Source organism: Corvus hawaiiensis, chromosome 1 (assembly GCF_020740725.1).
Source record: "Corvus hawaiiensis isolate bCorHaw1 chromosome 1, bCorHaw1.pri.cur, whole genome shotgun sequence".
NCBI lineage: Eukaryota > Metazoa > Chordata > Aves > Passeriformes > Corvidae > Corvus > Corvus hawaiiensis.
The window spans coordinates 94,902,680-94,927,389 of record NC_063213.1 but is presented as its reverse complement, the minus strand read 5'-3'; the positions used below and the strand labels follow the sequence as shown (position 1 = coordinate 94,927,389).

Here is a 24,710-nt window from a genome sequence, read left to right as displayed (position 1 = left end):
TCCTTGGTTGTTTTTTTTCCCCTGTTTGAGCTATTTGCTGGATTTCATGAAGGTGAAAATGTTGTGAGAACAATAAGCGCTTTGGCCAGAAGGTAGCAGGAGAGATCAGAGAAAGAAGTTCAGTTGACATCAATAGATCTCATTTTATCAGGAACTTTTTAGTATTTCAGGACACAAAACAGACAAGTCAGATTGTACCCAGCAGATGCAGGAATATGATTATTACATTGTATTTTCAATGCTGTATGAGAAAGCAGAAGGATTCAGTGGTACAAAAAGCTATTTAATATTGCACATTCTCATTGGGTTCTTCCCCATGCTTTCCCACGTAGCCTCTTAGAAAGAGATTTATTCTTTCAGGATGCTTTTAATGTTTTCTGCCACAGGAGAGAGCTTGTTGGAATTGTAAAAAGAAGAGAGGCCCGGCTCCGGCGGGGGGAGAACCTTGCAGACCAGCCAATATGGTTGATAAGCGCAAAACTCCATTTATTAGCAATCCAAAGGCACTTATATAGAATACCAGCTTGTTAACTCCTAAGTGGCTTAAAGCTTATCAAAGCACATTTCTACTTCTACGTAATTAGACTTACATTGGCAAGCTTCTACAGTTATGTTATGTTTAAAAGAATTCAAAGTTCACCCCCCTTTTCTCCCGGTTAGCACAGCTTATCAGGACAGCTGCATCATTTCAAAACTCCCTCTTTGTTCCCAGCCCTGCTTGTTTTCTTCACACAAGAATTTTCTCATGGAGACTTTTTTCTCACACACAGGCCTTTTGCTTCCAGGACTATTGCTTGTACAGTTCTTCTATTGATCCCATAATTCTATCAATGATCCATGCCCCGGATCCTTTAATAATTGCAACAAGAGCTCTCTCCATTGTGACTTGCTCAGTGGGACAGATGTTAGGTACCACACACTCTATGTGTGAGACCAACCAAGGGGGAGGAAAAATAAATATGATGTGCAGGAGGTGAAAATGTTCCTAAAATTAGTTTAGAAGTTTTATTTCAGTTCACATTGTGGGTGGTCTTGTCACGGAAACTGCGGGAAAAACAAAAACTCTCCAGCAGCAATTTTTAGTGTTAGAGAATGAAGGCATTACTTTATTCTGGCCAGGATGTTGTTCTGGCCAGGATGTGCAACAGAAATCATTTCATCCACACATAGCCCGGGTGTGCAGAGAAAATCCTTCCATCACACAAGGTTTTCACTGATTTTTCATGTACTTATACAGTCAAAACCCAGAGAAATTAATTGGTTCGATGTTCATTGGTCCCAAGGTACACAGTTCTTAGTATTTCCTTTCCTATTGGTTATTGATGCCTTCACCTTCAATGTTAATTAAGTTCTCATTCTTCATCTTATTGATCTTCTCCCAGACCAGGTGTCTCTGACCATGCCAGGGGTGATGCTTGGAGGTGATGTTTGTTAATGGTGGTTATCTTTTGTTTATCTCCTGTGCTGCTCCCAGTGTGTTGTGATGTTAAGCTCATCAGTCCTCTCCTGGTGAAACAGTCCTTTGAAAAGAAACTTCAATTCTTTTCCCCTGGGCAAAGGCAAACGAAATCCCTGACTAAAGTTATACACAAATTTTCAACTTCTTGTCATTTCCAACACTATGAGAAAGGTATCACAGAAATGCAAACGACTGAGGTTGGAAGGGACCTGTGCTGGTGATTGGGTCTCCTCTGCTCTAGCAGGACTGTCTGGAGCTGTTTGCCAAGGAACATGTCCAGGTGGCTTTTGAATATCTCCAGGGACAGTGGCTCAACCCCTGGAGATTTTCAAAGGCTGTCTGAGCACAATCAGATATGGACACAAATTAATCTGTAGGAGAATAGAGATAGCACTGTTAAAATGTATTGTACCAAAGCCTTCTGCTTCTGGTCATCCTCCCTTATTCCACTGCTGTAGCATCCCTTAGAGAATAATAGGTTTTCTTCAGATTTCAGGATAATTCCAAATGCAAAGGTGCTTTTAAGAGAGGGAGGACAATTACTGTGGAGCACAGGTTCTCTACAAAACTCTCCTCAGCTGATCTCAGCTGGGAGAGCTGCAGATTCTGTCCCCTTCTGTAGAATTAACCCCACTAAGTCAATCTCACTATTGGCCCACAGCAAAGCTCCCAGTTGTGGGGTTCCTTCTGGGAACAATTCTATTCTCCTGTTCTCCTGGGCTGCATGTTCTGCATTGCAAATGCAAAGTGAAAAGGCACTGCTTGGTGGGGGCAGTCAGGAAGCCTGTCATGAAGTGAGGGCTTTAGGTCCATTGAACAGTCACTGTCAGAGGTGTCAGCAAAAGCAGGTTTAATACCAATTTGCCAAAGCGTGGCACAGTCCAACAGCAACGCTGACTCTGCAGCTTTACTGCATGGATGAAACAGACACAGGAACATCAAACTGGAATTAATTTAGAAGGATTGATGCTGAGACTGGGGGCAGGAAAGGGGTAGAGCTGTAAAAGGACCCACTGAGTCATGAGGTGCAGAAAAGACACCCCTGCTTTCTAAACACCTTCTCAGGGGAGGTGCAGATGGATCCAATCCCAGCCCCAGACTTGATCAACACTTTATGACTAAGGGATTATAACAGCACTTAATCATGGGCCTTTCCCTCCTGTCCATCTGATTCCACTGGTTTTTGTCTAAGGGACTGTTCTCAAAATAGGAATCTGCCTGAGAGACTGGGAGAAGGTGTGGCAAGAAAATGTGTCACGGGAAAATCAGGATAAAAATGCTGGTGCACAGCTCCCCCTGATTGACATTAGGGTGGTAGAATGCACTTATTGAGCGTTTTAATGTTTTTGGATTTGCCATGCAAATTTCACGTAGCTTCTGCAAGGGCTGAGGGTCTTCTCTGGGTGTCTGCAGGGCCTGAGGCTCTGACCTGAGCAAGCCTAATGCAGCACACCTTGCTCTGTCCTCTGCAGAGGCTCTCTTGAAGGCAGCAGGAGCTGAGCCAGGGGGAGAGAAGCCTCAATTCCCCTTCAGGATGTGGTGAACTGGTTTTGTCAAAAGCAGGGGAGGGTTGCTCTTGCCTGGTGTAACTGAGTCAGAAATGGTGACCACAGCGTCCTGCCTGTTGCTTGTGAGAGGGGGGTGAGCTGGGGAAGGTGTGTGCTGGGCTCCATTAGGTAAGAACCAAGTTGCTGTGGAAACTATCACACCATCAAACCGCCTGACATTATTTCCTGGTGGCCCCTTCCTCCTCCCTACCCCTGAGTGCAAAACAACTGCAGGGTTTCTTCTCTCTCATATGAGCATTTTCCTCCCTCAGGCCTTCAGCAAGGTCTCTCCTCACTGAAGCTCTTGAATGTGCCAGAGAGGCACTTCCCTGCACAAAGTCTGGAAAAGACAAATTCAGCCAACAGGAAATCTACCTTATCAAAGCTGTGTTTCCAATCCCACTGGGCATTAGGACAGTTGGATTCCAGCAATCTCCAGGCCAGCTTTGGAAGAAAAAGCACAGAACACCCACAGCATTTTGGCCTCATAAAACTTTATTTTCATCACTACTACAGGAACCTAAAATGCACATGAGATACATTTGGCAGAAGAAATGTGGCTAATAAATAAATATTTCTCTGGTTAAACATTATCTGGTTGAATTGAATCACTTCAGATCCTACACAGCTCTTCTCATCTGCACTATATACTTAACTGTTATTAAAGCTATCTGAAATGCAATGCTAGAAATGGCAACTGCTGGGTGTGAATTCCCTCAGCAGTAATACTTCCAGGTCTCCAGGCAGTAACACAACATGCCTGGGAAAGGTGCTTTTAAAAGGCCATTTATCTAGGGTGAGCCCTGGAGTTTTCAGAGCTGCTGAAGCAGGGAGGACACTTGTATGCAAATGCCAGAAGAGTGGGGAGATCTACTTAGCAGGAGGATGAGGATAAATCCACTCTCCTCCGTTCTCAGGGAAGAGGAAACAGCAAAAGCACTTAAAGCTCTTCAGTGTAAATCATCTGGCCAGGCAGGAGTGAACAGTATTCAGTGTCTGCAGGGGAAGGTGCTGCCTTGTGTCCTGGGTGGTCACTGTCAGCAGCTCTGCCACTGCTTGTTCAACCCCTCGTGCTGCTGGTTCACGTTCTTTCCTGCTCTTCCTCGGGTTCCTCTTGCCTTCATTCCCCATGTCTGGAAGAGCAGAGGGGGATTTAAACTCCATTTAATGAAATTGGGCCTATGAACCACAGTTGGACAGCTGTGTGCTCCCTTACCTCAGAAAAGAAACAGCTTGATACTCAGGAGGGTATTGAAGGCGATGCTCTTTGCCAGCAGGACTCTCAGGCCCAACACAGCCATGGACAGCATGTTCACTCTGTGCCCTTCAGGATCTGCTCAGAGACCAGAAAAGAGGGGAGAGATCATGGTCTACACTTGGATGTTGTGCTCGTGGCAGAAAGCGGAAAAAATCCCAGCTGGTGGTTTTGGGGAAAGGAAGAGCAGGAAAGGAAGAGACGATAGAGAACACGGCAACAGCAGGGGAGCCCAGGGTCTGTCTGTGTTGCTTTTGGCTTCCTGGGGCTTGTGTGTTAGTGCAGGAGCAACCTTGGAACAGCAGCTTGTGTCTGGTGAATATGTTGTGTTCTGACTCCTCTGCCCTGGAGAAAATACATTTCCATGCCTTTATCCCCCAAACAGCAACGTAACTTCACAACCTGTTTGGGTAACTCACCTTGTGCTGAGGGGGCTGTGCTGTTACAAACCCGGTTACTGGCCCCTGGTTCTTCAGCCTCTGGTACTTCAGGAGGCTCTTCAGCCTCCTCTTCTGTAACATGATAAAGAAAAGGCATTTTTTAACCATATCCACGTTTTATAAAGGATTAAAATAATGTTCATGTGACATTTCCCATTGGAGTTTGAGGAAAGTACAGACTGGGGCTCAGATGATCAGCATTAATTCCAACATTAATTTGAGGGGCCAGTTTCTCCATGCACTTGCAGGAAACAAAAGGATTCCTGCATTGCTTTGGTTTTACTATTTGAATGGCCTTCAGGAGTACAAAAACAATTTCAAAAATATATAAAAAGTGATTTATTAAAAGCCCCCGAACACCCCACCTATAACTCTTTGTAGGTTTTAGAAAGGCTGTTTCAGCTTGTGCTGCATGAGGTTTGCTGCTACAGGGTAAAATATTCAGTCATAAGGAAATTCAGATGTTAAACATAGATTGTGTCTTCTCTGTTCTGCCCAAGAAAAGTTATTTCCATGTAACTAAACAGCTGAAACCTTTTTTTTAGATGCTCTGAAACATCATTCATCTCTCCCTGCTGAAGAACCCAATGTCTTTCTCATTTCTGCTGGCTGCCCTGGGCAATGCTGACGAGCAGGAGAACACCAAGCCCCACAGGCCGCTGTCTCCAGAAATAAGTGACAGCTGTGCCACCAAACTGTACCTGAAAGTGTTGTTATGTTGCTGTTGTTGAATTTGGCTGTGCAGGTCAGCTCTGTGTCTTTTGTCACATTGACCACTTTAATTGCATTGTACAGCCCCTCTGATGTCAAAATGGACATGCTCTGTTCATATACGACCTCCTTAGAGGGCATCTCCAAGCTGATGTCCTTTGTAAGGAAATTCCTTGCCAAACAAGCTGCTTTCCCAGTGCTGCCACCTTCTTCCAGCTTCTTTGAATTCATCACAATGACTTGAGGGACAGAACTGTTTGGAATATCTGTAAAAAAAGCATGGTTTGGACAGGATTGATTTTACTGCAGGCTTGCCTGAGTGCTGAGTTACTGAAAATTCACACATATTCCAGCTGTGACTGATTTGTAGCATTCTCATTTACTGTCTTTTTGCTGTCTTTATTTTTGGAAGCTGCTGCTTCCAAAAGATCAAATGAAAGACTGAAAGGGGTGTGGGGGGCATATTTTTAAGGGAAGGCCATTAGGCTTTCTTCTTGCCTGGTGCCTTTCTTGCAGGCAGGTCAAGACATCACTCAGCTCTAACATTTTGTTCATCACAAGGTACTGATCGAAGTTTGATCAAGGGGCTCTGATTTTCCACTCTTTCCCCATCAGCCCTATGCCACCTCTGAGGAACTGAGGTGAAAGCCAAACCGTGCTCTGCCAGAACCTCCTGGGTCGGCTCCTCTGATCCAACAGGCAGAACTACACACTTGTCCACACCTACAGCAACCAGACACCCAACAGAAATCAAACTTTTCCTTCCCAGGTGTTGTACCGTGGTTTGCCAGAGCCTGTCAGCCCTGTGCATTCTGTGTTCTCTGAGAAGACCTTGAAAGGCTTTTCATGTGGTCTCCTCTCCAGGCTTTCCAAACAGCCAGAATACAAACAAGCGGCTTCTCTGCAAGAACTCCCTGGGCAAGATCTTCAGCAAGAAATAATGCACACAGTGCAATTGTAGTTCATAGAGCAGAAGATTTGTTTTGTCTGAGCCCAGAGGCCTCACCTGAGTCCCACAAATTTACGTTACCTGACAATACCATGTCAGGTAACAAAGCCATGAATTCCTACCACTGCTTGGTTGTGGAAGGGATTTGTGGTTTATGTTCTGGCATTTTATAAAGAAAAAGTTGTACTTCTCCTTCACTTCAGTCTTATAAAGCCTCAGGAAGAAACCTGTATTCCACAAAGAAATGGGGCTCAGCATTCTTAATGAATGTTTAATCTGGAATAATCCAACCTGAACCAAAAGAAAAACCTTCTCTGTCCTTAGCTGACCCCTCAGGACGATATGCCTGGAGTATCCCACAGTGACACTAATGGTTTTCATTTTATATCATTTTGACTTGGGAGAATCCTCAAAAGATTCCAATAATAAAGCATATGTGCTCTAAAGATCTTAAAATGCATAATAGTATCTCCCAAAGGAATTCAAAACCAAAAGGGAGAGATTGCTTGTAATCTAGAAATTTCGGCTTCAATTTACTAAGTATTTCCGCAGTCTCAAGAGGGACTTTGATACTTAAGGCTCAATATCTTTGACAAGATTCAAATTCAAACAGCATCCCAGAGTCTCTGTGCAGCTCTGAAAATATCCTGCCTTTAGCTAGAAGAAGAAAATCATTGAACAGCATGGAAGGAAGAGATCTTTCTTCAGAATGATATCTTTGCATTTCTTTGTCCCTATGGAATTGGAAGTGCACCGAGATTGTTCCCAAATCCATGTTTATTCCCATGCAATATATCCTACAGACATGGGCATATCTTAGGCAGCACCCAAGGGAGTCCCATGCCCTTCTGGAAGGAGAGCAGGAGGTTTTAGGGATGTAAAATAACATGGGACATTCTTGCAGCACTTTCAAGACATGCAGACCTCTGAAAGCACTGCAACAATTCCTAAGGGATGCACCTGGATCTTTAGGATAACACAGATCAACATTACAAACTTCTCTGCCACCCCAACATTCACATTGCCATAGAAAAGCTTGGGGTGACATCCACCTTTTTTGTACATCATGGAATTCCAAATAAAGATAGGAATAGCTAAGGCTCCCTATAATCCCTGCTCCCCACATTGGTCTTTTCAGAGCCCACACAACTGGGGAGCCAAGGGTCTTTCATTCCAGGAGCTCTTGGATAGGAGGCAAGAGGTTTAAATTCTTGTGAGAATTTAAGCCCAAGGCTATTTAATCTCCTTCCTCCTCTGTCCCCATGGCAGTGGAATTACTTACCTGGGGACACTGCTGAGTGTAGTGCCAGTGTCAAAAGTTCTCCAAGCAGGCAGATACAGATCTGTCTCAAAACTCCTCACCCCTGGGAGCTCTTCACTGAGCTCTGCATTCCTGCCCCAAGTGAGTCAGTGGAAGTCCACTGGACAATTGGACACTTCACAGTAAAGTTGGGCCAGCGGGCTGCCCAAACTGGGAATAAGTTATCACATGCCAAGTAGTGCCCTGCTGGTGTTTGGGGATCATGGAATAAAGGTGCTGTGCAGAGTCAGCCCAGTGGTTCCTGGGAAACCTTCCCCAGCAGATGCAAGCCGAGCATTTGGTTTGAAAGCCTGGCTGGAGAGCGAGTGCACTCAAGGGATTATTGCAGCTGAAAATTCTTACAGTGAACCCAAACCTTTACATTCCTTTGTCTGCCCCCACCTTAATTTTAAATGAAGTTTTAGAAATAAAGAAATGGCACTTACTTGGTACAACTGTGAGTGTCGTCCCTGGTCCAAACACGAGCTTATCTGTCCTCACAGTGCTAAGACTTATTCCAATAACTCATTCTTTCCTCAGGTGTTCAAAAGTGTTGTAAAACAGGAGATGAAAAGCCAGATATTAGTCCTGATTTTCCATGGGTGCATGTCCATGAGGGGATCCAGAGGTACATTTACTTCCAAAACTGGAAAGGGAAAAAAAGTTCATTGAATAGTTCCATGATTTCAAATCACTTGACTGAGTACAGAAGTTCCAAGTTCTTCCTTTCTTCCATTGTTTAGAACCCCCATGAGCTCTTTTATCTTTCCAGGGTAAAAGGAACTATAGAAAGAAGGTTCTATTTCTGTACTTAATCATTACAGTCATCCATCCCTTTTCTTTCCCAAAATACCTCACCTTTTTTCCTTCTTTGGGCTTTTGTGCAGGTCCCTATGCTGCTTCTATCACTGTGATACTCCCGATACCCAAAAACACTGTGATCTATTTCATAGCAAAAACTATCTCTGTTTCACTACATAGAATTTTGGATTATACAGGCAGTCACATGACTCCTTCAGTGGTTTAAGACCCAAAGTACCACATGAAGAAACACCACGTCTTTCAAAGAAGAATCTAAAAAAATGTCTGAAAGGTTGAGTTGTAAATGAGAACTTGTGGATGACATGACAGCTCTGCAAAGTCTGAGGGACTTAAGCTGGATAGAAAGCAGGAAAATAATCAGTACTTTTGGTGTTATTTCACAGCATTTCTTACAATGCAGTCTATTACCCCTACTTCTCTTCCTTGTGGGCACTAGTGACAGTGTGACGGGAGTCTTGGGCCATAGCAGGCTGGCTCTGGAAATGGTGGGAGTAATGGATTAAAAGCAGAAGACTCGGGAGGATCATAAATTGCTTAGGTGGCCTTGCAGCTGGGAATTACCCGTGACAGTCTAGGGTGAACTGCATCCAGAGATCCTCTAGCATGGGCCCAGTTTAGATGCCGGTGTCTCTCTGTGCCTCTCCCTGACTGTATCTCTGGGAACCCCCCAGGTTAGCAAGGTCATGGAAATAAATGTACTCTTTGTGAGTTTGTGAATTTTTTGTCTGCTGTCTGTGCTGCCTCACACAAGGGGTGGTGGTTGTCTTAGTCTGAAAGACAGGTGTCTGCCAAGGAAGGTGGGAACCTCCCTTGGAGTGGAGAATATGACCCCCTTCCCTCCAAATTATTATAACTTTGAAATTAAGGGGCTTTCAGGCAAAGATGTGGGAAAAGGAATAACAGTTCTGTGCTAGAATATATAACAAGGCAAACAAACCACAACGGCAGCAACAACAAACAGAAGCAGACACCCGGTGCCAGCCGCTCCCGGCCGCCGGCCCTTTCCCCTCGGTGCAGTTCCGCTCACGGCCGGCAGGGGCGCTGGTGGCTCCCGGCCAGGCAGGGCGGGTGCGGTGATTCCCCCGCGCCTGCAGGGGGCGCTGTGGCGCGAGCTCGGCCGTCCCTTTCAGGTGGGAAATGGCGGCTCAGGCGGCAGGAGAGAGAGAGAGAGAGAGAGAGAGCGCCAGGGCTTTCTTCACAAACCCCCAGCGCAGCCAATCCTGGTGCCCTCCAGATGGTGAAATGGGCTGTAGCAGAGACCTTGGAGCAGCGGGTGGAACAGCAGAAGTGAGAGCACACAGGGTGGTAAACAAAGTGTAGCGGAAACTCCGAAGCCATGGCAGGAGCCACAAGGGTCTGGTTAGACATGGGGTGTCAAGTTAAAGTGTAGCAAAAATCCCTGAAGCAGTGGCAGAAAACAGTGGGGCTGGGCAGGGATTGCTCCTTTGGGCAGGTCACTGGCGATGGCTGGTCACAGGGTCAGGCCAACACGCAGAGGGAGCAGCCTGGTGTGCTCCCGGCTCCCTGTTCCTGGCACAGAACGCACCAGCTCTGGGCTCCCAAGTGACAGAGGAGCAGAGAAGCATGCTAGCAAGCCCTAGTAACAGTGCCAAAGGAAAAGAAAATAGGAAAACAGGTAAAAACCATGGGACAACAGTATCTCCAGTCAGACGCCCATGATGCGTGGCTCCTGAGTTGAGCACCCCCACTGGAAGGAAGCAGCAGCCTCTGGCCCCCAACGCTCAGGGGATCCCAGGCTGCCCCTCGCCCATCGCAATATTTCTGGAGCCGGGGGAGGCAGTGACCATTGCGGACACAACACAAAAACGAAACCAAAAATGGATATAGGATATAAGCCATTGCCAAGACAGAAAGGTGGGTAGAAAACATGTGAGGAATGGGAGGAAATAGACATGGCCTTCTTGGGATAATTGGGACATTGCTGGGCTCCGGTCCTCATGGGGTGCTTGAAGAGTGTCAAGTGTCTGTTGGCAGGACAGCACAGCTGAGCACACACACTCAGGGAGTTTCTGGAGTGTACTGGTGCAAGCTTGCTGACACAGGTGCCTGGGGAGCTGGACCTCCACTGGCCAGTGAGGAGGAATTGGTGGCGGATGTGAGGTGCTCGGGGCAGCCTTGGCTACAGTGACCGTGCACCCTTTGAGCTCAGGATGCAGGGAGAAGGGAGCAATGCATAAAGCAGGACTGGAGCCCTGGGCTTCAGGAGAGCAGAATCTGGGCTCTTCAGGGATCTTCTGGGAGGAATCCCAAGGGTTATGGTCCTGGACACAGGAGGGGTCTAGGAGAACTGCTGATTTTCAGAGATTAGCTCCTTGAACCTCTTGAATGGTTCCTCTTGACAAAGCAGTAAGTCAAGCATTGTGTCAGAAGGCCAAAAGGATGAACAAAGGGCTCCTGAATAAACTCAGAACTGGTAAATACAAAGCATCCACAGGTCACAGTTCCTGTTCTGATGTCTATAGCTGAGAGATTCCTTGTGGGAAGTGCCGTTTCTGGTCTCCAGGTCTTGTTCTTCATTTGCATCTGCTTCTGGCCATTTTTGGATCTGAAGTTAAAAGGATCTTCATTCTTCAGAATGATATCTTTGCATTTCTTTGTCCCTATGGAATTGGAAGCGCACCGAGATTGTTCCCAAATTCACATTTATTCCCATGCAACATATCCTACAGACAGGGACAGATCTTAGGCAGCACCAAGGGAGCCCCATGCCCTTCTGGAAGGAGAATAGTATACTGACTTCAGGATACCAAAATCCTCCTCTGTGCTCTGAGACAAAGAGAAGAACATAATGCTGAGCTAAACTGGAAACATCTAAATACAGGAGGTTCCTGCCCACTTGTTCAACTGGAGCTGGTGATCAAATGTCTAAAGTGACCTATTTGCAAGAGCTGAGATCTGAGGTTGAATGTTGAAGAAATCGGTCCAGGGAAAAAAAGGTATTTCTGCTGTTTGAGTAATTCTGGGAATCAAATCTGTGTATGTGCACACAGTTGTCTGGGGAAAAATAGGCGAGGTAGGGGCACCATGTTTCCCCCTTCAAGAGAAGGGAGGGCAGTTTGTGTGTGGTGGTTCAGTTGTTTTCAATTGATGTGGAACGTACTTCACACTGTGCTTGATGGTTCTACAAAAACATTTGGGTTTTTTTCAGTGCCAGGTGATGTCTCCTCTTCCATGTCTTTGAAAAGCTGCCTTTTGTTTTCCTGTCCCTCTACACTGCTCTACTTCTGAACATGTAACACTGTTCCAGAGGGTTCTGTACACTAAAACAAACATTATCATCCTTTCTTCTTTTGTCAGATAGGGTAGTTACAATTTAGCTCATTAAAATATTGCCCCAACCCCTTGGAAAGGAATATTGCTGTTTGAAGTGTCTCACAGAAAGGATCTGATTACTGGTTTGTCTTTTAACAAACAATAAGAGAGTTAGGGTGAAATATTGTAAAGGTTTTCTGGGGAGCATCTCTCAGGCTTATTAATGTTCAAGTTATTTTTATCATATATTTTCATATATTTCCTAAGTCCTTCTAGACCTTCAAGCATTTCTCTCCTCAAAGAGAGGCATCCTTTGCATGCCAAGGGAAAAATTAGTCCATGTTTAAAACTGTTCAGAAGTTATTTTGGTTCAGCTGGTGGTGTTTTAATTGACTCTGTTTGTTATAGTTGAATGAAGTTGGCTTTTCATTTGATTTTTATCATACCTCAGTCATTTTGAATAATGGTAGTCTGGAATTGGGGAGCATTTTCCTAATTCTCAGATGCAGTTCTAAGACACAAAAAGCAAATTGCATTATTTCATCCCATTTGCACTGCTGTTGTTCCCAATGACAGAGGTGTGCTTCTCATTTTTAACCACTGGTTCTACAGCAGTGCTGCTATTTCCTGTTGGTAACGCGGGCATGTTCATCTGCTGTTCCCCTGAGTGTGTCAAATTGTTTTCTCCACCTTGTTGGTCGAGTCCTGCAGGAAAGCTGTGGAATGTGCTGATGTGATGCTGCCAGTCTCTTCAACCCTTGGCATTGTCACTGAAACTATGGGAAAACCGAAAACCTCCAACAATATTTTTAGCGTTAGAGAATGAAGGCATTACTTTATTCTGGCCAGGATGTTGTTCTGGCCAGGATGTGCAACAGAAATCATTTCATCCACACCTAGCCCAGGTGTGCAAAGAGAATCATTCCATGACGCATGAATTTTACTAGATTTTTCACATACTTATACAGTCAAAACCCACAGAAATTCATTGGTTCGATGTTCATTGGTCCAAGTTACACAGTCCTTAGTATTTGGTTTCCTATTGGATATGAATTTTGTCATCTCTGATGCTAATTAGGTCCGCATTCTTATCTCTCCTTCCACAGACCAGGTGTCTTTGACCATGCCAGGGGTGATGTTTGGCATTGAGGGTTTGTTAATGCTCATTGATGGTCATTATCTTTTGTGTATTTTCTGTGCTACTCCCAGTCTGTTTAGATGTTAAGTTCATCAGGCCTGACCTGGTGGAACAATGCCCTGAAAGGAAACTTCCTTTCCCTTCCCTCAGGGTAAAGGCGAACAAACCTGACTAAAGTTATAAAATAAAACATTTTAAACTTGGTATATTTTCCAACAGCATGTAGTGGTTTGGTCCAAAATACTCATTACTGTTTACCTTCTGTGAGATAAGAATTAGGAGAAACGCAAAACAGGCACCAAACTTGAAGGAATATAAAGAAACCTAAAAGAAGAAGAAAAGAAACATACCACACCTTCAGAACACTTCTCCCCCCATCTTGCTCCTTTCTCCCAGTGACAATGTAAAAAGACAACCCTTGAGATGTTCAGTGTATTTATCACTTCCATAATAATCTTTTTCAGTCCATTTAGGAAGAGGAGTCTCTCTTGCCCATGCTATGAAAACATTATCACAAGGAGACAGCCGCCTGGGTTGGTTCTCTGCTCGCATGGGAGTCCCTTCCCCCGACTTGCAGCTTTTCCCACAACTGCTTTTGAGGGCCCACTCTTGAATTACTGGGGTAAAATTTTAAGGTTGAGCCATTCAGAAACAAAAGTTCTCTTCACCCATCTCTGGGAGCATTTCATCTCTAAGAACAGCGGCCCTTCTCCTTCCCTGGGAGCAAAGGGTCCTCCTCATCTTCATCTCTAGGACTATCTCTGGGAGCATCTCTAGCAACTGAGGTCTTCTCCTTTTCCATTTGGAGCAAAAGTCCTCATCGCTTCCATCTCTCTCTGTTCAAACTTCTCATTAAATTACAGCTCCTTCAGCATCTGCCTATCTCAGTGCAGGTGCTTTTGCTCTCAAGTACAAGTTGAACGCTCCACCCCCCACACTGTCAAGAAATTAAAATGGGTACCCTGATACATCATAGCTTTACAACAGAATTTCAGCTTTAAGCATCTCCTCTTTCTCCTCCCTCAGGTTTTCAGCTCTTTATAGCACTAAAAGGGTTAATCTCACCTAGGCCCTGCAGCTGGAATGTCGCTTATCGTTCTTGGTCACATGATCTTTGCCGGGCAGCAGGGCAGCTTCAGCTGAATCTTGGCCGCGCTGGAGAGGGGGAGCCGAGCTGCCCCATCTGCCCATAGCAGGGCTGTGGGGGGTACCGCGGGTGGAACAGGGCCCATTGGCTCCAGGATGGCCGTGGCCCGGCCTGGCCTGGCCTGAGCTGGGCCCGCTGGCCCTCGCACGGGGCCCGCAGCCACCTGTCCCGGCACCGGAAATGAGACAGAGCTGTGGGGGGGGTTTGTCTATTCTTAAGTGTGGATCACAGAGGTGGTCACAATTTTAAGTGGCTTAAAGAATTGTCCATATTCAAACTGGCTGCTGATAGGTTCTGTCAGGTCATGGGGAAAGCTGTAAGCACCCCTTTGCAAGAACATCACTTCTGGGACTATGCTTGCTAACCCATGACAAGCATGACAAATAAAAAAAGCTGTAAACACCTCGTTATAAACATTTTCTTCAGTATATCTCTTTAGCATCTACTTGATTTTTGTGTCAAACTGTTACCCTTCGTCCCATTGCTACAGGCTGTGTTAAAAAGTCTGTCCTTGTCTTTATTTGCGCCGTCTTTGCATAAGTGAGGCATCTTCAAAATTCACCCGTTCTGTGATCCCATGAAAGATTCTCAGGCACATTCACATCTTTGCAGCTGATGTGGGCCAAGGAGAAAACTGACTCATCAGTGTCCAGAAATACGGACAGGTTTAGAATCACAGAATAATTCAAGTTGGAAGTAGAATTGAATGGTCGTTTAGTTCAACCCTCCTGCAATGATCAGGGATGTTTTCAACTTTAACAGGTGTTGGAGGTTAGGATTTTTCCTTTTTTTTTTTTTCTCTCAGGGAATTTTTCTCCCTTTTGTTGCCTAAGAGATGATAACGACAATACTTAAGAGACAAAAGATGTGGCTGGGAAAGTGAGGGGGAAGGGTGCAGTTGGCTACCCTCTTAGCTGCAGGGCTTTCTCTTGGGAAGTGCAGAGATACTGCGAGATTTTGGCTCTGGGTGCAGTCAGCGGCTGGGCTCAGCTCCTCGCTGGCACTTGCTCTGGGGATTGGAGGAGAGACAGTCATAGTCTTGGTGCTGGGCTGCTGCTGCCGGGAGAATTCACTGCCACCGCGGAGTTCTGTCCTCAACTGCTCCTCCTCCCGTGCCTGAGCCTTTGCTTGTAAGAGCAGTTGTTGAACTGGTACCTTTTCTACAACCAGTCTCACTCGCAGGGATGCTCGCCATCTGTTTGCGTGCCTCAGGGGAAACCCAGGACCCAGAACCCCTACCCGCTCTGGAGGGAGCATCTCCTGGCTGCTCATGAGAGCTCGGCTGCCATTGCCCAGCCCTGCTGTTTTCTGCCACTGCTTCAGGGATTTTTGGTACACTTTAACCTGATACCCCATGTCTGCCTGATCTTCCGCTGCTCCTGGTGCAGCACTGGAGTTTTTGCGACAGTTTGCCACCCCAAGTGTGCTCGCCTCTGCCGTTCCAGCCGCTGCGCTGAGGTTCCTGCTACAGCCCATTTCACCATCCGGAGGGGCACCGCGACCAGCTGCTGCTGGGGGTTTGTAAAGGCAGCCCCTCCTCTCTCTCTGCGGCCGGATCCCCCGCCATTGTCCACCTGAAAGGGATGGCCGAGCTCGCGCCACAGCGCCCCCTGCAGGCGCGGGGGAATCACCGCACCCGCCCTGCCCGGCCGGGAGCCACCAGCGCCCCTGCCGGCCGTGAGCGGAACTGCACCGAGGGGAAAGGGCCGGCGGCCGGGAGCGGCTGGCACCGGGTGTCTGCTTCTGTTTGTTGTTGCTGCTGTTGCTGTCGTTTGTTTGCCTTGTTATATATACTAGCACAGAACTGTTATTCCCTTTCCCACATCTTTGCCTGAAAGCCCCTTAATTTCAAAGTTATAATAATTTGGAGGGAAGGGGGTCATATTGTCCATTCCAAGGGAGGTTTCCGCCTTCCGTGGCAGACACCAGTCTTTCAGACCAAGACAATTAGTTGCTCAAGCCACACTGAATCTGACCTTAAATGTTTTCAGGTTTGGAGCAGATACAATTTCTTGGGGCAATCTATTTCATCACTGTAATTTTAAAAAATTCTTCCTAGTATCATGTCTGAGTCTATACTCTGTGTAAAAATTTTACCTCTCATCCCATCATTCCAGCCTGTATTAAGAAGCTTTTCCCCATCTTTTTTTAAGCCCTCTTTGCTTCAAAGAAACATTTTTCAATTTCACTCTTTCTGTGGCCCTGTGAAAGAGACACTCACAGGCTCATTCCCATCCGTGCAGGAGATATTTGCCCCAGGCAGAGGAGAAAACTTCCTTTGCAATGTCTGTCAGTTCCTTGCCACAGGAGGACGCTCTGAGCAGAATTACCAAGAGAAGTTACTTTTTTATCATTTAGCTGAACACATGGCCTGGGAGAGATGGGGAAGAACAAGCATTCTCACTTGACCGCTCTATTGGCTGCTTCCTGGAGCTTGAGAAGTCTATTGCTGGCCATGGCTTGTAGGCTGCAATCCTGGGCAGAGTGGATGGGAGGAACGTCAACTGGGAAATGATGAGCAGCAGCTCTCCCTTTCTCCCTTACGGAAACCAAAGGCCAGTGCTGGAGGAGTGCAAGGGGCTCCTGTGACAAATTTCCGCCCCAGCAATTTCTTGTCTGTTCTAAATGAACCCAGTTCTCCCAGGCTCTCCTCTGCCAGTGTCTCCATTCCTTGTGTTCATGGCCCTTCATTGTGTTTGTTCCCCTCTGCCCATGTCCTTCCCAGGCTGGGGAGCCCAGTGGGGGCCACAGTAGTCCACAGCCTCAGCAGTGCTGAGCTGAAGAGGATTCCTCTCCAGTGAGCAAGGAGTCAGGTCAACGTGCCAGGAGGCTGCACGGACAAACGAGGCTGGGGAAAATGTGGGGCCACTGCCGAATGGGATGGGGACCAGGTGACACAGGATATGGGAAAGGCTGAGGTCCTGAATGCTTTATTCACCTCAGGCTTCAGCAGCCAGATCAGCCTTCAGGAATTCCATTTCCAGCAGTCCAAGGGGAGAGGCTGGAGCATGGAGTATCTGCCCTTGAAAAGTCCTTGTAACTGAGCTGTTTTCTAGTCCATAACAAAGGATTTTGTCCAGACGGTTTCCAGGGAAGTCAGTGCTGAGAGCACAACTGAATGAAGAATGCACAACATCCACTCTCTCCTCACCCACCAAGACCCTGTGTCTCACAGTAGAAGGCTGTAAATGCAGCTAAGCATGACTCCCACTTCCCAAAGCCGTGCTGAGTGTCCCTGAGGAAGGAGGGCCAGGAGCTGCTGCAGAGGCCAGAGCAGAGATAACCCTGCTGCCCACGGTGAAGCCCATGGTGATGCAGGTGATGTCAACTGATGGTGGAGCAGATATTGGCCCTGCAGCCCATAGAGTTCCCCACACAGAAGCAGCTGGGTACGTCCTGAAAATGTCTGTGACTCCATGCAGAGCTCACGTTGGAGCAGGCTCCTGACAGGAACTGCGGTCTCATGGAATAAGTAGCCCATGTCATAGCAGGTTTTCTGGGAGAACCTGCAGGGACCCACACTGAAGCAGTCTGTTCCTGAAGGACTGCACTGGGAACTGTAGACCCACACTGGAGGAGTTTGTGAAGAACTGCACTCAATGCGAAGAACCAAAGGTGAAAAATTCCGGGAGAAATGTCTCCTGTGGGCTGGACTTCACACTCTGGAGCAGGGGAAGGGCATGGGAAGGAAGAAGTGGCAGACAAAATGTGTTATGAACTGACTGCCTCTGCAGTTCCCAGAAGAGATCCTCCTGCACCACAAATGCTACCAGCCCTTCTACCACCCTCCCTGCACTGCCTGACAAGAGCCCTGGGGAGCAGCTGCTAGAAAGAAATGCTGAGAGATCTGTCTTCCCCATCTGTTGGTTTTTGGTCCACTCTGCTGCAGAGCTGCTCCAGGGTGGTTCTGCTCCACAGTAATATGTTGCTGCATCCCCTTGCTTTGTTGACAGGATGTGCAGTGTGAATCTGTTCATGGAGCTCTGCACTTTTCCCACAAAGCGATCTTGGAAACCTTCTCCATAGATATCACCCTCCCTGTAAATCCATTCCAGAGTGCTCTTTGGGCCCTGGCGGTACCAGTACATGTAGTAGCTGCTCATATAACCTACTTTCATGCTGCACTGGAAGGTGACGTGATCTCCCATTCGCACGGTCAGTTCCCTGGGGTGCTGCTCCAAGGCCACCTGTCCAGTGACTGCTGCAGAGAGCAAGAATGAGCCATGACCACTCCAAGAGTCAGCAAAGGTGAGGGCAATGCTGGTGGGGCTTTGGAATGGCACTGGACCAGTGGGAGGACAAAATCGTCCTCTTTGAAGCCAGCTGACACAGATGGGCAGAGCTGGTAGCAGCTATCAAGGCTCACAAGGAAGGAGCCACCACATTTCCCTCCCTCCTTTTCCCTGTCCGACAGGAAGCTTTTTCTGATTTTCCCCAAAGAAGCAGGAAGGATTTGCAGCATGGGGGGACAAATCCCTTTGTGTTTGCCAATGGAGAATGGTGAGGAAGCCACTCTCCTGTCCCTGGAAGTGCTCCAGCTGAGCACAGGAAAGACAAAGGCCTGTGCCGGGCAATGGGCTTGGGCCCTGTGCTGCCATCCTCAAGCTGCTCTTTGCCAGAGGGGCCGCGGTGCCCCAGGAGCAGAGTGCCCAGTGCCAGGGCAAAGCGCTGGGCCCCAAGATGTGAGTGCAGCAGGGAGGTGCCCTGCGTGTCCCCAGGCTGCAGAGGAGGCAGCTTGGCTGGAGGTGCCGAGCTCACAGCCAGAGGAGGAGCAGGGCTGCTCTCGCCGTGCTCCACAGGCAGGGCTGGGAGCTCGAGCCGGGGAACAGGTCCGGCTGCAGGCGCTCGGCACAGCTCCCCAGAGCCGTGCGGAGCTCAGGGCCACGCTCAGCTGCTGGGGGCATCAGCCCTTCCCTTCACTCACCTACAATGGGCAATAAGGCCACGCACAGGGCCCTCCACATGGCCAGGCCCGCTCTGTCTCGCCTCTCTGCACCTTCTCTCTGCCTGCGGAACAGCTCTGCCCACACCTGCCCTGCCTGGGCCTCTGTCACTGCACTCAGGCCCAGTCCCTCCTAGTCCCTCCCTCTGTCTATGACAACACTGAGGGCGAGAGGTGGAGGAGCAGAGGAGGAAGCAGGAGGAGCTTCTGCTCTGCCAGGAGGAGCAGAACTGGAAGCTGTTGGTGCCTCCTGGATGTCTCTCACCCTGCATGGTCCCCATCTTTCTTTTAAGCCCTCTCTGTGTACGTGAGGCCTCTTCCACATTCACCCCTTCTGTGATCCAGTGAAAGACTCTCAGAGACATTCACGTCTCTGCATCTGATATGGACCAGGGAGAAAACTGACTTTGCCATCTCTGTCGGTTGTTTGTCACCTGGGCAGGGACACAAGGACACTGAGCATAGGATCACCAAGGGAATTTATTCTTTTACACTTTAGCTAAGCACACGGCTGTGCCCTTGCCTAGTGCATGGCAGGCCCTGCTGCAGAGGACAGCAGGTCAGATCTGAGCCTGATCAGCAACTCTTGCTCACATAATCCCTGAGTGCTTGTCCTGTGCTGGATCCGTGCAGCCCTGTCCCGTGGAGGTGGTGCAGATGAGTGGTCAGTGGTGTAGGAAACTCCATTCTTCTAAACCCAGGCCCCTGCAGGGGGTGGAATTTCTCCTGGATTCTGGCTGATTCCACTTCTGGATATGGTTCAGTGTCTGGTTTCCTTGAAGGATAAATCATCTAGTGCTTTTCTGTGGTTATAGGTTCTTCTGAGCTGGGAAGAGCTGCCTGGAGGTGGCTTTTCAGGACAAACCAACTCTGAGGTCGGAGCTCCCAGTCCCAGGCACTGTTTGTTCTTCTACAAAAAAGACAAAGGACAACTGTGTCCCCTTCAGGCTGCAAGTTTCAAAGCACAAAAGGAGCAGAGAAATAGGCAAGTGATACAAAAGTAATTTGTTGTGGGTAAAGCAGAGGCACACAGAGGAGTGAGGAGAGCTATTCAGTGTGGGGTTTTTTCTGTATTTCTGTACTTTACTGTATCTGTGGTGTGTGTTCTTCTGTCAGAACTTAGGGTGTGTTGTTCTTCTGTAAGGCTGCAGACACAGGTACAGGCACATGTGATGGGGTTGCACAACTCCGCAGACAAGCCCTGAGCTTGGCTTTGGAAGGATGGGGAAGAACGTTCATTGTGGACTGGCTGCTTTCTGGAGCACCTGTTCATGGGGCTGTGGTGCCTAACCCTGTGTATGTTCCCAAATGTGCTCCTCATGATGATATTGTGCGGGGCTGTGGGCATTGACAGGGGCATTGGGAAGAGGACAGAAACTCTCAGCCTCTGGAGGTGACTCCTGTCAAGTGTGAACAGAAGGTGTTCTCCCAAGGATGATCTAGCAGTGTGCCCAGGCAGGTGGAACCCCATGGCCAGAGAGTCTGTTTGTCATCAAAATAAAACTGCATGTGCACAGTGCCCGTTAGAGATCCCCACAAAATGAAGCTGGGTTGTCTCTACTCTGTCTCCTTGCAGGTTATGTTCCAATACCTTCTACAGATCACAAAAGATGAAGTGCCCTGATCGTGGGAGGCTTTGACACAGCCAGGAATCAACTCAGGCCCTCCCTGCAGAAATCATAGAGCTGAAATCTATTTTCAAAGCTGTGCTTTGGAAGGACAGACATTCCCAGGAGCACTGCACTCCCCAGTCCTGAGTGGTTTTGCAGGGACAGATCAGGTTCTCCAATACTTCAGTTCAGACCATATTTGCTGACTGAAATATAAGGGAGAGAAAGAGAAAGAGCTCTTGCCTTGCAGTCAGGTAATTAAGCACCCTCCTAATGAGTTTCTGTGATGGATATGCCCCTTTCAGCTATTCCTTGCATATCCTCTGTGGTTCCACACACATTTAAGTGGATGACTTGCTTATGGGAGGTTTTCAGAAATGCAATAATGAAGATGGCCTGATTGCAACCCCATGCAGTTGTCTTCCCTGCATCCAGTCAGGGCACAAATCACTCACTGCATCCTGAATAAGATCCGGATCAAACCAAGCCTGTAGCTGAATTAACCTACCCATTGTGGTGCTCACTCAGGTGAGCCTTGGATTTCCTCCTGGCATTTTCTCCCTATGACTTTGCATTACCAGCATTCCCCCCTCCTCCAGTATTTCCTGACATTTGGAAAAGAGAAATGCTTGTCACAGAATTCAGCAGAACCACAGATTCTCACCTGTGAATCGAAGGCAAAATCTGACAGAAACCCCATGCTGATCATAAGTCAGGAATCAGGACTTACTAAGACTGGGGTTCCATCCTTCTGTGATGGCAACAAATGTACAAGTTTGAATAATTAACTGTGGGCATGAAAATGAATAAGAAAAAGCAAGGCAGGAGTGAAATTATCCCACAGCATTTGTTTGACCAAGTTTCCCAAATAACTTACAGTTTAAAACTCCTTTAGAAATCCTAAGGATTTTGAAAGCAGTGCTGCAAGTTCTTCCCGTATTCTACTCCATTCCTCCTGTTACAAATCACTTCCAGCTGTAACCCTGCTGTAGTTTGTACCTTCAAATGAAGCTTCTCTGAATCTCACTTCAGTTTTTCAGCTCTTTCAGCTTCCTGGCCCTGGACTTTCTAAAGCCTCTGTATCACTTAGCAAGAGTTTCCAAGGGCACCTGCTGGCACAGCCAGAATGCAAATGAAGAGCAAAGAAGTTTCATTTGTGGCATGTGCAGACACAACACTTCTTGTGGGGTTTGGGTGGTTTCTTTGGTTCCTTGGTTGTTTTTTTTCCCCTGTTTGAGCTATTTGCTGGATTTCATGAAGGTGAAAATGTTGTGAGAACAATAAGCGCTTTGGCCAGAAGGTAGCAGGAGAGATCAGAGAAAGAAGTTCAGTTGACATCAATAGATCTCATTTTATCAGGAACTTTTTAGTATTTCAGGACACAAAACAGACAAGTCAGACTGTACAATCCAGATGCAGGATTATGCTTATTACATTGTATTTTCAATGCTGTATGAGAAAGCAGAAGGATTCAGTGGTACAAAAAGCTATTTAATATTGCACATTCTCATTGAGTTCTTCCCCATGCTTTCTCATGTAGCCTCTTAGAAAGAGATTTATTCTTTCAGGATGCTTTTAATGTTCTCTGCCACAGGAGAGAGCTCTCTCCATTTTGACTTGCTCAGCGGGACAGATGTTAGATACCACACTCTATGTGTGAGACCAACCAAGGGGAAGGAAAAATAAATATGATGTGCAGGAGGTGAAAATGTTCCTAAAATTAGTTTAGAAGTTTTATTGCAGTTCACATTGTGGGTGGTCTTGTCACTGAAACTGCTGGAAAAACAAAAACTCTCCAGCAGCAATTTTTAGTGTTAGAGAATGAAGGCATTACTTTATTCTGGCCAGGATGTTGTTCTGGCCAGGATGTGCAACAGAAATCATTTCATCCACACATAGCCCGGGTGTGCAGAGAAAATCCTTCCATCACACAAGGTTTTCACTGATTTTTCATGTACTTATACAGTCCAAACCCAGAGAAATTAATTGGTTCGATGTTCATTGGTCTCAAGTTACACAGTTCTTAGTATTTCCTGTCCTATTGGTTATTGATGCCTTCACCTTCAATGTTAATTACGTTCTCATTCTTCATCTTATTGATCTTCTCCCAGACCAGGTGTCTCTGACCATGCCAGGGGTGATGCTTGGAGGTGATGTTTGTTAATGGTGGTTATCTTTTGTTTATCTCCTGTGCTGCTCCCAGTGTGTTGTGATGTTAAGCTCATCAGTCCTCTCCTGGTGAAACAGTCCTTTGAAAAGAAACTTCAATTCTTTTCCCCTGGGCAAAGGCAAACAAAACCCCTGACTAAAGTTACATAAAAATTTTCAACTTCTTGTCATTTCCAACACTATGAGAAAGGTATCACAGAAATGCAAACGACTGAGGTTGGAAGGGACCTGTGCTGGTGATTGGGTCTCCTCTGCTCTAGCAGGACTGTCTGGAGCTGTTTGCCAAGGAACATGTCCAGGTGGCTTTTGAATATCTCCAGGGACAGTGGCTCAACCCCTGGAGATTTTCAAAGGCTGTCTGAGCACAATCAGATATGGACACAAATTAATCTGTAGGAGAATAGAGATAGCACTGTTAAAATGTATTGTACCAAAGCCTTCTGCTTCTGGTCATCCTCCCTTATTCCACTGCTGTAGCATCCCTTAGAGAATAATAGGTTTTCTTCAGATTTCAGGATAATTCCAAATGCAAAGGTGCTTTTAAGAGAGGGAGGACAATTACTGTGGAGCACAGGTTCTCTACAAAACTCTCCTCAGCTGATCTCAGCTGGGAGAGCTGCAGATTCTGTCCCCTTCTGTGGAATTAACCCCGCTAAGTCAATCTCACTATTGGCCCACAGCAAAGCTCCCAGTTGTGGGGTTCCTTCTGGGAACAATTCTATTCTCCTGTTCTCCTGAGCTGCATGTTCTGCATTGCAAATGCAAAGTGAAAAGGCACTGCTTGGTGGGGGCAGTCAGGAAGCCTGTCATGAAGTGAGGGCTTTAGGTCCATTAAACACTCACTGTCAGAGGTGTCAGGTTTAATACCAATTTGCCAAAGCGTGGCACAGTCCAACAGCAACGCTGACTCTGCAGCTTTACTGCATGGATGAAACAGACACAGGAACATCAAACTGGAATTAATTTAGAAGGATTGATGCTGAGACTGGGGGCAGGAAAGGGGTAGAGCTGTAAAAGGACCCACTGAGTCATGAGGTGCAGAAAAGGCACCCCTGCTTTCTAAACACCTTCTCAGGGGAGGTGCAGATGGATCCAATCCCAGCCCCAGACTTGATCAACACTTTATGACTAAGGGATTATAACAGCACTTAATCATGGGCCTTTCCCTCCTGTCCATCTGATTCCACTGGTTTTTGTCTAAGGGACTGTTCTCAAAATAGGAATCTGCCTGAGAGACTGGGAGAAGGTGTGGCAAGAAAATGTGTCACGGGAAAATCAGGATAAAAATGCTGGTGCACAGCTCCCCCTGATTGACATTAGGGTGGTAGAATGCACTTATTGAGCGTTTTAATGTTTTTGGATTTGCCATGCAAATTTCACGTAGCTTCTGCAAGGGCTGAGGGTCTTCTCTGGGTGTCTGCAGGGCCTGAGGCTCTGACCTGAGCAAGCCTAATGCAGCACACCTTGCTCTGTCCTCTGCAGAGGCTCTCTTGAAGGCAGCAGGAGCTGAGCCAGGGGGAGAAAAGCCTCAATTCCCCTTCAGGATGTGGTGAACTGGTTTTGTCAAAAGCAGGGGAGGGTTGCTCTTGCCTGGTGTAACTGAGTCAGAAATGGTGACCACAGCGTCCTGCCTGTTGCTTGTGAGAGGGGGGTGAGCTGGGGAAGGTGTGTGCTGGGCTCCATTAGGTAAGAACCAAGTTGCTGTGGAAACTATCACACCATCAAACCGCCTGACATTATTTCCTGGTGGCCCCTTCCTCCTCCCTACCCCTGAGTGCAAAACAACTGCAGGGTTTCTTCTCTCTCATATGAGCATTTTCCTCCCTCAGGCCTTCAGCAAGGTCTCTCCTCACTGAAGCTCTTGAATGTGCCAGAGAGACACTTCCCTGCACAAAGTCTGGAAAAGACAAATTCAGCCAACAGGAAATCTACCTTATCAAAGCTGTGT

The 24,710-nt window shown here is 47.1% G+C and overlaps 1 long non-coding RNA gene and 1 gene segment (V, D, J or C); both read right to left on the bottom strand.

The window, feature by feature from the left end:
• Positions 1-3,486: 3,486 nt before the first annotated feature.
• Positions 3,487-8,580, bottom strand: LOC125331595. Its single transcript, XR_007206128.1, has 6 exons — positions 8,520-8,580; positions 8,108-8,307; positions 5,403-5,678; positions 4,681-4,773; positions 4,223-4,339; positions 3,487-4,139 (listed from the first exon to the last, which is right to left on the bottom strand). It is a non-coding gene; the product is annotated as an uncharacterized LOC125331595 (long non-coding RNA).
• Positions 8,581-16,857: 8,277 nt separating this feature from the next.
• Positions 16,858-19,060, bottom strand: LOC125331540. The segment is given in 2 exon segments: positions 16,858-18,239; positions 18,966-19,060. Coding segments are annotated over 2 exon segments (642 nt in total).
• Positions 19,061-24,710: the final 5,650 nt, after the last annotated feature.